Below are 13,868 nucleotides of genomic sequence, written 5' to 3'. Positions count from 1 at the left end.
TTGGGGTAGCTAAATAAAATGGTTGGAGTTTGAGCTTCTGTTTTCTGCTAAATCACCCTGTATACTTTCTGGTTTTGTTTTGATAAGTTTCTTATAATCTTAATTCTTTGATTCGTCTGTACTCATAGATAATTAGATATCCTCACTTTGCATTTTGCCCATCTGACAACTAGCTTCCTCAATTAAACTAAGGTCATCAGCTCAGAAGATTCTGAGTTTGTGGATGCCACTTGAGGAAGATGAAAGCTTGGATAACTCTGAAGATAATCTAAATAATAAAAACAATGACTTTCCTGCCAACTCTTGCTAACCAAGAAACTCCCGAGGACTTTTCTGAGGATGCTAGAGATTTAGATCCTGATGCTCTTGGTTTCCAATTATCCTTTTCAAAATCCCAAAAAAAGAAAATTAGACAAAGGTCGAAATCTTCAAGAGGTTATGCAAGGGGCCTGACTTCTGCTTTTTGGCTGAACCTTGGACTGAATTCAATAAGCTCCCCTTCAGATTCTTTGATAACTTAGGTCTGAAGCTCTTTTTCCACACTTCTAGACCAGGGTTTCGGTTGGATTGTAGGTGGTGTCTTTTAGGGTAAGAATAGAAGTAATGTCGTCTTTTGTGTATTATGTGATAGGTAGTTTACTTTTCACGATGATTCTGTGATGTAACGACTTGGTTCAATGAAGAAGTGATTGTGATTCAGCTAAAGTTTTTTCCAATTTTTTTAGTTATTGTTTGTATTTCATTAATCTTTAGTTAAATTTGATTTTGAATTTTCTGTCATCTCTTTTCATTAACTCTGGTTTCAAATGGATAGAACCCTTCATGTTAGGATAATTCATGGCTGTGATTAGTTTTGAGATTGTCTTGAAGCTGAAAAGATGTACTAAATTTATTAAACAAAATACTATGACATTGAGCTTCTCCACAATGTTTACTTGCTTATAGCTATGAGAGACAAAATTGTCAAATTGTGATGCTTGATGGCTCATCTGACTCTCTGCTCAATTGGGCATTCATGTACCACTATCTATGAACTTGATGTAGTGCTTACATACATGGCTGAATTTTGTAGACTCTATTATTCCATATTATACTTCACAATGTTTTACTTGCTTATAGTTATGAAAAAGAATGATCAACTGTTCGTATTTTTGATAGTCGATCTCTTCAGACTTTTTACAAAATTGAGTATTCATGTACCACAATCTATGAACATGATGCAGTGGTTGGTTACATCCATGGTTTAGTTGTGTAGACTCTATTATGAACCCAAGTTTTTGCTCAACAATTTAGTAGTTATTATTCTGGAAGAACATTGCTTAAGAGTAGTATACTGCAGCTTGCTTTTATAAGCTCCATGTCAATTTTAAATTCTGTTTTTGTGGATGCAGGGTGTTTCAATGGGGGGTTTTACTGATTATAAAATGGGTAATCATTGATCAACAGGCTATTTTTGCAGTGTTACTGTATGGGGGATGGTTAATCATTGATCAAGAGGTTATTGTTGTACTCTCAGTTTGCAAAATGATCAGAAGTTTTTGTTGATTTTGTTCCATCTTATGATTTGATCAAGATGGTGTCTTCTAATAATCTTATTACTTTGATTCCTCTGTACTCAGATATTTTCACTCTTTCACTTTGCATCATGCCCTGTGATAACTCCATTATTATTAATTATATAAACTGTCTAGCGTGTAGTTCATACAAAGTCTTGCTTGAGATGAATGACTTGTTTTCCTTAAACTAACATTATCTTTATTTGTTAGTATATAAGCTGCAAGAAAGATAGGACTCCTCAGTATTAAACGTTCATTTCAAAGGACACCTTAGCATGGCATATTCATAATCGATTTTATAGGTCATCAAATTTATTAAAAAAATTATTATGTCACATCCTGTCACTTTATAAATATTATTTCTCTGATCACTAAGATTTGAATTATATAAAAGCCTCACATTAGAGTATTGAGCTCTAGAATTGGAATCCTTAACCCAAATTCCATGGATTCTGATTGCATATCAGTTTGTGTCAATAGCAAAAGTATCCCCATCAGGCCAACCTTCGCAAACCTCTACAAATGGCCGGAATCAGAAGTTGAATTCGTGAAAGCTATAAACTGTAACGGTTATCGCGACAGAGCTGAAGTTGACAGTCTCTCTTGCAGGCAAGTGTATTTGCGAAGCTACAAATTCTCAAGGAAGAAACTGAGTGTCACTGGGAAGACAATTAAATGTTTCAGCAGTGTGAAGGATAGTGTAATTTGTGCAAGCAATAGATTGAACTATAATATTAAGAGTAATTGTAAGATTCTAGGGAGGGCTAAGTATGTTACTCATGCTTCTGTTTCAATCTTTCATAGGATGCTTTCTCGATTTAGTAAGGTTCATCTCACTCGTTATGGTTACTAATGCTGCGTGCTTGTTTGTTTTTGCGGGGAATCAGTGTCCAACGCTCGTCAAGTTCAAAGCTACTGTATCTAGTTTCTGTAAACAACCTAGTCAATAGACATCTCCTTTGCTCAATTACTGGTTTTACATGTACAAGTAATTGCACTTATATCCCCTTTAGTATGTGTGTAAGTTGGGTATTTTTATGGTATTAATATTTATTTTTCTTTCCAAAATTAGCATTTATTTATACACAAGGAATCCCTAGTGGTATTGTGATTGTGTTGCTTTGCCAGTGATCTTGGAGGATGAAAAGGGATAGTAGAAAGATAGTGGAAGTGGTGATGGTGTGCTTAAATTGGCCATAAGCATTTTCCTCACTCCAACCTAGTCATGGACAACTAACTTCAAAAAGAGAAAACACTAGTAGTATTTTCCATGATAGGGATGTGCACTAGATCTAAACCACTACCTATTCAAAATAGTCCAAAACAGAATGTCAAATACAGCCAAAATGCTTATCATAGTTCACAAGCTTGCTCTCTGAAAAATTTGAATCAATTATAGACCAAATCATACAGGAAAATGCTAAATTCTGCAAACACAAGACAGGATTCAACTCATTAACAGTAACAGCAAGTCAGTAAAAAACATATAATAACAAAATGAAAGTACAGCAAGCCTTAATCTTTCATATGGTACAAAAATACAAGACTGAGTTCTAATAAGCTCGACAACATTGCCAATTTTTAGATGTAGGTATTTCTCTGGTTGATAATAAAGTACATCTAAATAGTTGCAGAACTTGCACTCAACCATGGTGCAAACCTTTGAATACCATTAAGAAAGTGTGTTTGAGTAACTCCATCTTTCTTTACAAATCTAATAAGTGCCTCGATCACTATGAAGAACCGACTCTAGCACAACACACCGGTAATAATTTGAGAAGGTTGAATAAATGAATGTAACAACATGTCAGTGTTGTGTCAATGCCGACACTGACACGTGTTGGACACCAGACACACTTTCAATGTGAAGTGTCGTTGCCACATAGGTGATAGAGAGCTATATTGATTTGAAGACAAACAGTAAAAATGATAAAAGAAGAATACTGTAATACATGATTTAGAAAAAGGGGCCTCATCTACCCTCGGACTTCACCAGCTGTGAGAATACCCTACTCATAGAAACGCCAGAAAGATCATCTACAGTTGAAGTTTCAAACTGTACAGCAGAAGCAGAAGCAGAAACATTTGCGTCTTGGTGGAAGTTGTTGACCTGTGGAGAGAGTTCGCCGATCATGTTTGTACTATTTTCTTCAGGATCACCTTGAACCTCAGCTTCTTGAAGTTGAAGAGCGTACTCTAAATTCCACAAGACATCTCCCATTGAAGGTCTATCAACACCATAGTCAGCCAAGCATTTTTCAGCAGTTTCTCCAAACTTCCTAAGAGATTCTGGTTTGATTTTCCCTGCAAGTGCTGTATCGATGATTTGTTGAAGCTGTCCTTTTTTAAGAAATTTCATCGCCCATTCTGCCAAGTTTACCTTTTCCCTAGGAAGAGATGGATCGATAACAGGCCTTGCACAAAGAACTTCGAACAAAACTACCCCAAAGGAATACACATCGGACTTTTCGGTCAGTTGCTGCCTCCTGAAATATTCTGGATCAAGGTACCCGAAACTCCCCTTGACGGCCGTGCTCACGTGTGTTTGATCAAGTTCAGGACCGGTCTTTGACAATCCAAAGTCAGCCACCTTAGCCATCAGGTTCTCATCAAGTAAGATATTTGCCGACTTTACATCACGGTGAATGACTGCTTTAGCATAGCCGGTGTGAAGGTAATGAAGTCCTCTAGCAGATCCAATGCATATCTCAAGTCTCTGCTTCCAACTTAAGCTCGGGAGCCCGGAACCATATAAATGACTCTTGAGAGTTCCATTTTCCATGTATTCATATATCAAGATCATTTCATTATTTTCATCACAATAACCAATCAAAGACACCAAATGGCGATGACGAAATTGCGACAGCATTTCAATTTCCGTCCTAAATTCAGCAATCCCCTGCTGTGACAGTGGATTCCCCCTCTTCACCGCCACTTTCCTGCCATCCCTTAACTCTCCCTTGTAGACTTTCCCAAAGCCACCTACCCCAATAACCCAACTCTCATCAAAATTGTTTGTACCCTCCTTAACTTCCGCAAAAGGAACACGGTACTCAAAGTTTGAAGCAGCGCTAATTGTTGTGCCGTTGGAATATTTACTTCCCATCGTATGTGTATCGTTGACGGACAAAGGAATCCATGTCTTCGACTGCCTTTGTCTTGCCAACCTCCTTCGTTTCCTACACACCATGCAGCAAACTCCGGCCAAGACCAATGCACTCACTACCCCAACACTCACACCAGCTATCAGACCAATATGACTAGAACTCGAACCAGAGGAATCACCTCCAGCACCAGACGCCGCATTTGCACTGAGACTGCCAATAGAATTGTTCATTTTCATGATCTCCAGCCCATTCAAAATAGCATTAGGGTCGTCCTTATTCAAAGTGGAAGGGCCAATACTTATATTTAGTTTATTGCTGTCAGCTACCGGCATAACCAAATCCATAAAATATGGAGCACCCAAAACATTATTTCCTTTAGTACTAAGATCAAGATCCTTAGCAGCTGCCATTGAGTCAATATAAACATTGAAGTAAAGTAAATTGAGAGCTTTACTGACTATATCACAAAAGTGAGCTCGAACAAGGTATTGAAATCCCGGCTCCACATCAAATTGCCATGTCACATTGAAATTAAGATTAGTATCACCGGTCGTGTTCGTGTTCATCTCCGCGGCAGTACCATAAACATTAGACGGAGCAGTATTTTCTGTTGCTCCTCCAGAAGCATACTTAACGCCAGGAATATTCGAAACATCAGTGGCAAGGTTCGATGTTAGAAGAAACTTTTTATCAGAAACCCAAGTTCTCTGAAGAGGATCCACTCCTGATGCAACAACAGGACCACCCATGTTAACCCTCCAAACAGTCTCCAAAGCCTGAGTCCCCAAACCCGAATACGACGTCGACGGATTCAAGTTAAGAGCATCATCAGTAATAAGATCATCAGGAACAGAAACAACCTCAATTGCATTCACAAATGCAACCGAACTATCCAAAGGCCTAAAGGTAATCTCAAGAACATCAGTGGTAACATTGATAGAATACTCCTTCATAAAAGGATTCTTCTGCATGGTCAAACCACTAATAAGCACAATGGTTTGCGTCGATACATCGAATTTCGCAGCATTCAAATTGTATCTATCATAAATAAAAGGAAAAAAATAAAACCGGATCCAGTGTCTTCCCTTTTGGTTAATAGGAAAAGTGTACTTTGAAGATCCAGTGAAAACTCTTGCAGTTTTATAAAGTGGTGATTCATCATCTTTGGAAGAAACTGAATTTGCAGAAGTACTAGCAAGAATCTCTTGCTGAGTTGTAAGTAACTTCTTAGATAAAGTATCAGAAGTGAAATTGCGGCTACCAACTGAAGTAGTTGAAGTTGATCCACAATCTATAAGGTAATTATCAGCTGGAACAAAAGTTGCACAAAAACATACCAAAGGTAAGAGATTCAAAGCACATAAAATCAAACCAAGTTTTCTCCAATCCATCATAATGGGTTTTCTGTTTTGCTTCCAAAAAAACTATCTTTTTGAAGCAATTTGAATCCTAGGAAGATCTGTGGTAGAACCAAAAAAAGTAACAAATTAGGGTTTTTTTTAGAACTTAATAAGCAAAAAAGCAGAAAAAGTCAAAGAAAGAGAGAAAAAAATGGTACCTTTTAACACTGTTGAAGTAGTTCAAGTAGAATGAAGGTAGAGAGAGAGAGAGAGGAGAAGACAAGTTTGAAAGGATCTGTTTTTTGTTGTTGTTATTTTGGGAGAGAGATTTGAATGGAAGAAGAAGAAGAAAGACAAGTTGAGAGAATATAGCTAAGCATAAGCTGGAATAATGTTTGTGACAACCTAAAGTTTTGACATATTCATAGATTCTTAATATTTTGTCTAGTTTAATATAGAGAGAGAAAGTGGAAACGGTGGAAGTTTGGTCAAAAATACATGAAGGGTAGGTGCTGGATATTTGAGTGAAACTTGAAAACGTGTGTGGTGTAAATAGTGATTTAAAAAATTGAGATAGGTGAGGAAATTGAGGTTAGTGTGTGTAGGTTGTTTGATTAAGAGTAGTATAAATGGAGAATGAATAGAAACAAAAAAGGAAGAAAAAGTGAGAGTAATGAAATGCACTTCTTTTCTCTCCTTGCATTTTTCTCCTTCTCTCTTTTCTATTTTTCTTATAATTTCACTTTTTCTTCATTATAAAATTATTTTTGTTTTAGAAAGATAATAAAATTAAAAGAGAGAAAGAGAGGAAAGAGAGATGGACAGAAAGTTAGGAAGAGAGGTCCAAAATGGTAATGGAATTGTTAGACTTAGTTTTAACTTATTTATAACACATTCAATATAACTTTTTAAGAAAATTCAACTAACCCTAGTTTGGAAAAATTTTAATTTTTATAATTTTAATGTGAACTAACATTGAGATGCAAGAAAGTTAGGGTAATAAAACGGATTCTGTCTGATGAGTATAATAAATTTATTCTTATTTTAGTGCGGAGCATATCTTCTAATGTGACTGTTCCGTGTTATCCTATTTTTTTACGAGCGAAAGCATTAATATAAATTTTATATTTTTAGGCTTAAAAAATACAGTGTCCGCGGGCCTGCACCACTCCATACTCACTTTTTTGCGGGGCGAGTCAATGTTTTAGGTCTGCACTGTCAATTATGTTTGTCTTGTTTTTTGCGGATTTTTGTAGGATGTGTTTAAAGGAGGCGAACATATGCCTCTTTGCCACCTCTACAATAAAAGACTAGATCCTTAATCCAAACTATATGTTAAGTATGTATTTGGAGAGCCGTTCAATATAACAAAAATTGATGACAAACAAGCATATGACCGGCTCTGTTTCGTAAAAATAGTTGATAGTTGGTAGTTAATAACTAATAGCTGGTAGTTGGTAGCAGATAACTGGTAGTTTATAACTGATGATATATATCTGATAAGTTAATTTGAGTGTTTGGTAAATTAGCGGTCACACCAGCTGATAAATAAAAAATGACATAAAAGAACATTCTTAATTAAGAAATTGATAGTCTTTATATTTTTATATTATATTATTAAATTAATTTTTATTCGATAATTAAAATAAAATAAATAAATAAGTTTTGACGCTTTTCTTTTTGAGGAAGACGTAGAGGGTGATCATGCAGTCAATTTTGTGCTTGCACCCTCTATAACTTTAGGAGATATGGTCTCTCCTGCTTTCATTGACTTCGAGATGAAAGTCGCTATTTTGAATTAGGAAAGAAGCCTGAAAGTTCATTAAAACTTACCACGCTGCATATGGGTGGAGTCCGAGTGATGCTGGCGTTAAGGATCATCTGGCGTGGTCAGGGTGGAAAAATGGGTCCGACCTATTGTGCATGCCCATTTTACTCACACTTTAGTGCGGGACAGAACAAGGATTTAGACTCTCACTCTCTAATGAGCCCGCCCCGCCCCATCTTTTTTTTTTCTTTGGGTTTTTATGGACATAGATATTAACATGATTTTATGCATCTTTAGCCTTAAAAATGCAGTACCCGTGCCCTATCCTCTTAACTATACCTGCCCCTTCATGCCCCATTTTTGCGGGCTTTTGCAGGACAGGTCTAAACGGGACGGACTTGTCCGTTTGCCACCCTTCGGCGTGGGGATATCGGACCGAGGGTGTTAGTTGGTTCAAACCTTTGAGATATTTCGGGCTGATGAGATACCTCTTAAAGGAGTCATGTTAGTGGAATCGGCTAACGCGAACAAATATAGCTGAATAAACTCTGAGATATTGGAAACCCCTTATACTTTAAGTGATCTAGCGACTATGAGTGCAACTAATATCGTAGGCAGACACCCCACTGAATGTTGGGTTCACCTTGTAGAACTAGGCAAAAGGATATGTAGCAGTTTTAAGGAGTGCTTCATTCCTTTTTATGAGTGTTTGTTTACCCAGATAAATATGTGGTTGTCCTTTTATGAGTTTGAGGTGGAGGTGTTGAGGTTTTTGAAGGTTGCTTAATCGCAGATTCATCTTAGTGCTTGGAATTTTATAAAGACGTTCGAATTCTTGCCAAGTATCGGTCCTGAAAACCCTCCTTCTGGTTGTTCTTCCATCTTTGTTCTATGATACACACCTCTTGGTATAATGTATGGGATCAATGGCTTATCGTGCTACGCTAGAAGGTTCCCATGTTTAGTCCTTTTTCCTAGAGCTGAAGAAATTTGCGGGAGCTTTTTGTGTTGCGAAAAATATTACACGCTAAACTAATTACAAAGTCAAAGCAAATATTACTAAAAGTCTCATAAACATAAAGTTTTCTAGTAATAATTTATTGCAACTTTTTTTTCAAGTGGATTGTGTAAGGAACACAGTGTAATTACCATATTCGTCCAAAGAGATATGATGATCAGTTGAAAATATTCACTGAATGAACACAAGCATATATAATTAGTATTTTTTAAAATATGGAAACTAATATACTCCCTCCGTCTCAAAATATAAGAGAAAAAAATGCATTTTCTTGTCCCAAAATATAAGAGAAAAAAATCATCTTTCATTTCTTTCAAGGTAAAATTAAATGCAAATTGCATTTAACTTACATTCTCTCTCATTATTTCTATAACCAACAACCAATTAGAATTTTTTTAAACTTTCCAAAGCAATTTATTTCAAGAAAACTATAAGTCAAATGTTTGTGTTTTTATTTTTCTTAATAAACGTGATTTTGTTTTTCTCTCTTACAATTTGGGACGAAGGGAGTATATAATAGAGAAACCAGAATTTTAAAATTACTCACTTATTAAGAAATGGTGCTGAGTAATAGTCTTTTTCTCCCATATAATCGTGATGTTATATATGTTTCAATATGTTTTGCATAATTACTTGTAAATCAAATACTAACGGAATTCAAGAATCCATAAATATCCAATTTATTTAATTCTATACAAACATGGCGAATGTAACTTAATGGTTAAACAAAATTCAAAAAATAAGTGACATATTAGTTCTATACAAAACGATAAATGTACCATAATGAGATATTCAATTTTATATACTTATGTGCATTAAACCTACACTAACCCTATGTCCAACCACCAATTTCCAATGACCAAATCATTTATATCTGTAGGATCGACAAAGAAACACTCAAACTCTTGAACATGTTCTAGCTCAAGAGGAATTAGATTTATCTTGTCGATAATGTGACATAACATTTTGGTTAATGATTTTTTAGAAGTAGCCAATAACTCGTCATGGATCTCGTTATCGGTAGGAGCGACTGGCATAACATTTTGACATACAATCTCTTAATTTTTTTAAGTTTTAGGATTTTATGCCTCATTAATTTGAGGTATTTTTACTCACGGGTCATGTTGATTCACGATTTTTACAAACATATACAATTTTCTTTTTACCAAGAAGAATGTCTTTCTTGCCAAACTGAAAGAACTCATAGGTCTTCACACTAAGGAGGTAACATGTTACTCTTTACTACCTATTTTCAATTATTTAATGAAAACATAATCAAGTTTATGAGTGAGTTGTGTTGGGTTTCAAATATAAAAGGTTTAAAGCCCCACATCGATTAGAAGTGAAAAAATAGTGAGTTTATAATAGAAGTGATTCATACTTCTATTATCAAAGTTATAGTTTCATTTGATCTATATTGGTTTTGGTGATGTCATAAGGTGTCTATGCAAAATTTTGTGATGATCAATTTTAATTTGAATTATTGAAATCCTCTTTTTTAATTATAAAAATATATTAGCTACAGATTTATCTATGAATTATTTGATTTTATGTCCGGTTTACCTTAATGTTTACCGTGAAAGGTATTAGAAGTTTTACAAACAGTTGTGAATTTACCTACAAATATATTTTTTGCGGATTTATTTACAAATTTACTATAGGAAGAATAGAAAAAACGTAAGGAAATTTAGTTTAAATTCACAAGTAAATAAAGTAAATAAGCAGGAAAACATTTTCTAGATATTAATTTTCTCTAGCCAAAGTTATTTTGATTAATTTTTTTAGTAATTAAATTAAATCTCACAAGCTACATGTTGTATAAGTAATAAATGTTTGAATCTCTTAACTGTTTTATTTAAAACTTGATCATTAACAATAAGAGATACTCCCTCTGTCTCAAATTATAAGAGAAATTCTCTTTTTTGATTCATTAAATAATTAATGTATCTAGTCTATATACAGACTAGATACATTAATTATTCAATAAATCTAAAAAATGAATTTCTCTTATAATTTGGGACGGAGGGAGTATTTATGAAAAAACACATATATATTGAAAGATGTCAATCATTTAAATCAGATATTATTACTCTATCGTACTAATCTTCACACACGTGCCTGGAAGATACATATGGAAATAAAATTAAATCTCGCAATTTTTATCGGAATTAGATTATGTATGTATTTAGTCTAAGAAAGACATTTGGAAATGATTTTTGTTGATCTAGCCGTCCGAATAATTTGAAATTATGAAAACACATGGACAGGAAAATTGTTGGTATGAAAGCATGAATAAGTCATGTGCTTTTGTGCTATATTATGCCCTACCAAATTGTAGGAAATTGACGTGTGCATAATTAACACCGCATCAAGTGCTAAGTAATAACAATTCCTTAAAATGACAAACAACACTTTGTTACGAGTAATGTGTAAGTCACTTAGTATGCATTTTTTTTTGACAGAAAATAAATGATATTCATTCATTCAAATCGATAGAGTACATCGTTGCAATACAAATTCAAAATCGCCAAAAATAAAAAGGATGAATCTGCGAACAAATCCACAGCATCCATGTTAATAGCATAAAACGGCAAATTGCATATGCCTACAAATATTAATGTATTGACTGTATTGAGATGTCCGAAATATTCATGCTTCCGGATCTGTAGCGTTGACGGCACCAAAGTCATTGATTGAATCTGCACTAGATCGAAACTAATCTTTCAACCTGAAACAAATGAACACTGCACAAAAACAGAAAAACAAAATACCCGCACAAAGACGAGAAATCAAAATACACCACAGAAAAATGGGAAATCAAAACAAACGATGACCCACGAAATCACAAAAAAACCAAAAAAAAATGTGAAAATCACTTATTTAAGTAATAGATAAACAAAAACGATTTGGAGGGGTGATTTAGCTAAGTAGTAAGTAAGCACAAGAAAGAAATACAAAACAATATGTAATACTATAAAACAATTTTATACTCTATTGTGTTTCGTAATAATGCATAGGATTATTTTTTTCAAGTATATTTTATTTGATTGAATTAATAGGGAGAAATTATTTGATGTCAGAATTGATATCCCAAGACTATATCGTGATGAAAAACAAAAACAAAAAATAATATAATTTTTATATTTAAATATATTTGAGATAAAAAGTTGTGTTATAGTTTAGCGAGAGATAATAATTAATGTTGTTGTTTAATCTCTTATTATCTGATTTGTCCAGTTTCATGATTAGTTTATACAACAAATAAAGTATAAAAATAGTTGTTTTATCCAATATCTCGTTTTTATAGTAAATTTAGAGTGTGTTTGGATGAAAATATTTTAAAGAGTAAAAATAATTTTTTTAGAAAATTTAAAATGATTTAAAGTTAAATTTAAGAAATTTTAAATTACACCAAAAAATTAAAGAATTTGAAATTTCTCATTCACTCACTCTATATAATGTAAATTATTTATTATTATTTTCAAATTATGCATGATGGTCCTTATATTTTATAAAAGTTTCAAAATTCACCCTCCAAATTTTAAAAAAATTGTAAATAAATCCCTAAATAATTTTCAAATTTTACAAATTAATCTCTTCAAATTTTCAAAAATTACAAATTTATTCCAATTTTTTTATTTTAAATTTGGTCTAATTTTTTTTAAAATTTATGAAAATGACCTAAAAATTTAACAATAAATCATTTTAATACTTCATCCAAATAAAAGAATTTAAAAAGGAATGGATATTAATTGAATTATTTGAATTGCTTAGAATTTTGAATTTCTTAAAAAATTTCAATTACTTAAAGTGTGTTTGGATGAGTCATTTTGATGAAGTAATGTAATGTTTTAAAGGAGTTTAAAATAATTTGAACAAAATTTATTGTTTAGACAAAAAAATATGAGTTAAATATGTTTTTGGTCCCAATAAATATCTCAAAAATGACTTTTTGTCCCTATAAAAAAATATTGACTTTTAGTCCCTATAAAATTATTTTTGCACTCATTTTTAGTCCATGTAGAGGGACTAAAACTGAGTGTAAAAATAATTTTATAGAGACTAAAAGTCAATATTTTTTTTATAGGGACTAAAAGTCATTTTTGGTAATTTTATAGGGACTACAAACATATTTAACCCAAAAAATATAAAGAAATATTAAAATAATAAAAATTTATAAAATATTTTGTCCAAATTAAATTTTATGATTTTGAAATAATATCTAAAATTAAAAAAATTTCAAAATCCTCTTATAGTCCATAGAATTTAAATGTCCAATTATCTAATGCTATTATTTTAAATTTTGCAAGTTGATTGTCATATTTTTCAAACATTTAAAATTGACCCTCAAAATTTTCAAAAAATTACAAGTTATTCCTCAATAATTTTAAAATTTTACTAATTGATTCATTTATACTTAAATTTTTTAAATAAATTGTTATTTTTAAAATTTAAATTTCGCCCTAAAAATTTAAAGTTTATAAAAATAACCCCAAAAATCTAATAATGATTGGTCATGATATTATATCTAAACAAATAATTTTTTTAAAAAATAAATAAATTTTAGTTGAATCATCTAAATCTAAATTTAAAATTTAAAATTCTTTAAAAATTTTCAATTACTTCATTCAAACACATTCTTACATATTTTTAATTTAACGAACATTTTGATTTTGATTAATGATATTGTTAATTGATAGATTTTTAAATGTAATTTGATATTTTATTTTGATCAAAATAAATTATTATCATTTAATGGAGAATTGTTATCAATTGTTTGAAAGAGACATTAAAATGGTTGGGAATATCGACTAACTATTTGAGGGGAGTATGATCACCTCAGAATGTTTAAAGAATTATTGATAAAGTGAAGGAAGGCGAAGGAGCAGCTGTCCAGCTGATAGCAGTTTGACTTTTAATCATTTATATCATTTAAAGAGCTAGAAATAATATTGTGTTGCAGTTGCTCAACAAAACACATGGAGAGTTGTACTCATATGGAAACATTGACAATGAAATATTTACAATTATAAGGGAAACAAAAGTCGTAGAGAAAATAAATATTTGTGTGAGGCTATT

General features: G+C 32.5%; 1 protein-coding gene across 1 annotated transcript; it reads right to left on the bottom strand.

Moving 5' to 3' along the window:
• Window positions 1-2,930: 2,930 nt before the first annotated feature.
• LOC131621432 (receptor-like protein kinase HERK 1) lies at window positions 2,931-6,603 on the bottom strand. The gene is made up of 2 exons (XM_058892479.1): window positions 6,222-6,603; window positions 2,931-6,122 (listed from the first exon to the last, which is right to left on the bottom strand). Exon 2 carries the CDS (start codon window positions 6,055-6,057, stop codon window positions 3,529-3,531), a length of 2,529 nt encoding a protein of 842 aa, XP_058748462.1. The 5' UTR covers window positions 6,058-6,122; window positions 6,222-6,603; the 3' UTR covers window positions 2,931-3,528.
• Between the last annotated feature and the right edge of the window lie 7,265 nt (window positions 6,604-13,868).

Source organism: Vicia villosa, unplaced genomic scaffold, assembly GCF_029867415.1.
Source record: "Vicia villosa cultivar HV-30 ecotype Madison, WI unplaced genomic scaffold, Vvil1.0 ctg.000004F_1_1_1, whole genome shotgun sequence".
NCBI lineage: Eukaryota > Viridiplantae > Streptophyta > Magnoliopsida > Fabales > Fabaceae > Vicia > Vicia villosa.
This window is presented reverse-complemented; position numbering and strand designations above follow the sequence as displayed.

Coding starts and splice junctions, on each gene's coding strand:
- LOC131621432 (XM_058892479.1), bottom strand. CDS start 6,057: ATGATGGATTGGAGAAAACTTGGTTTGATTTTATGTGCTTTGAATCTC.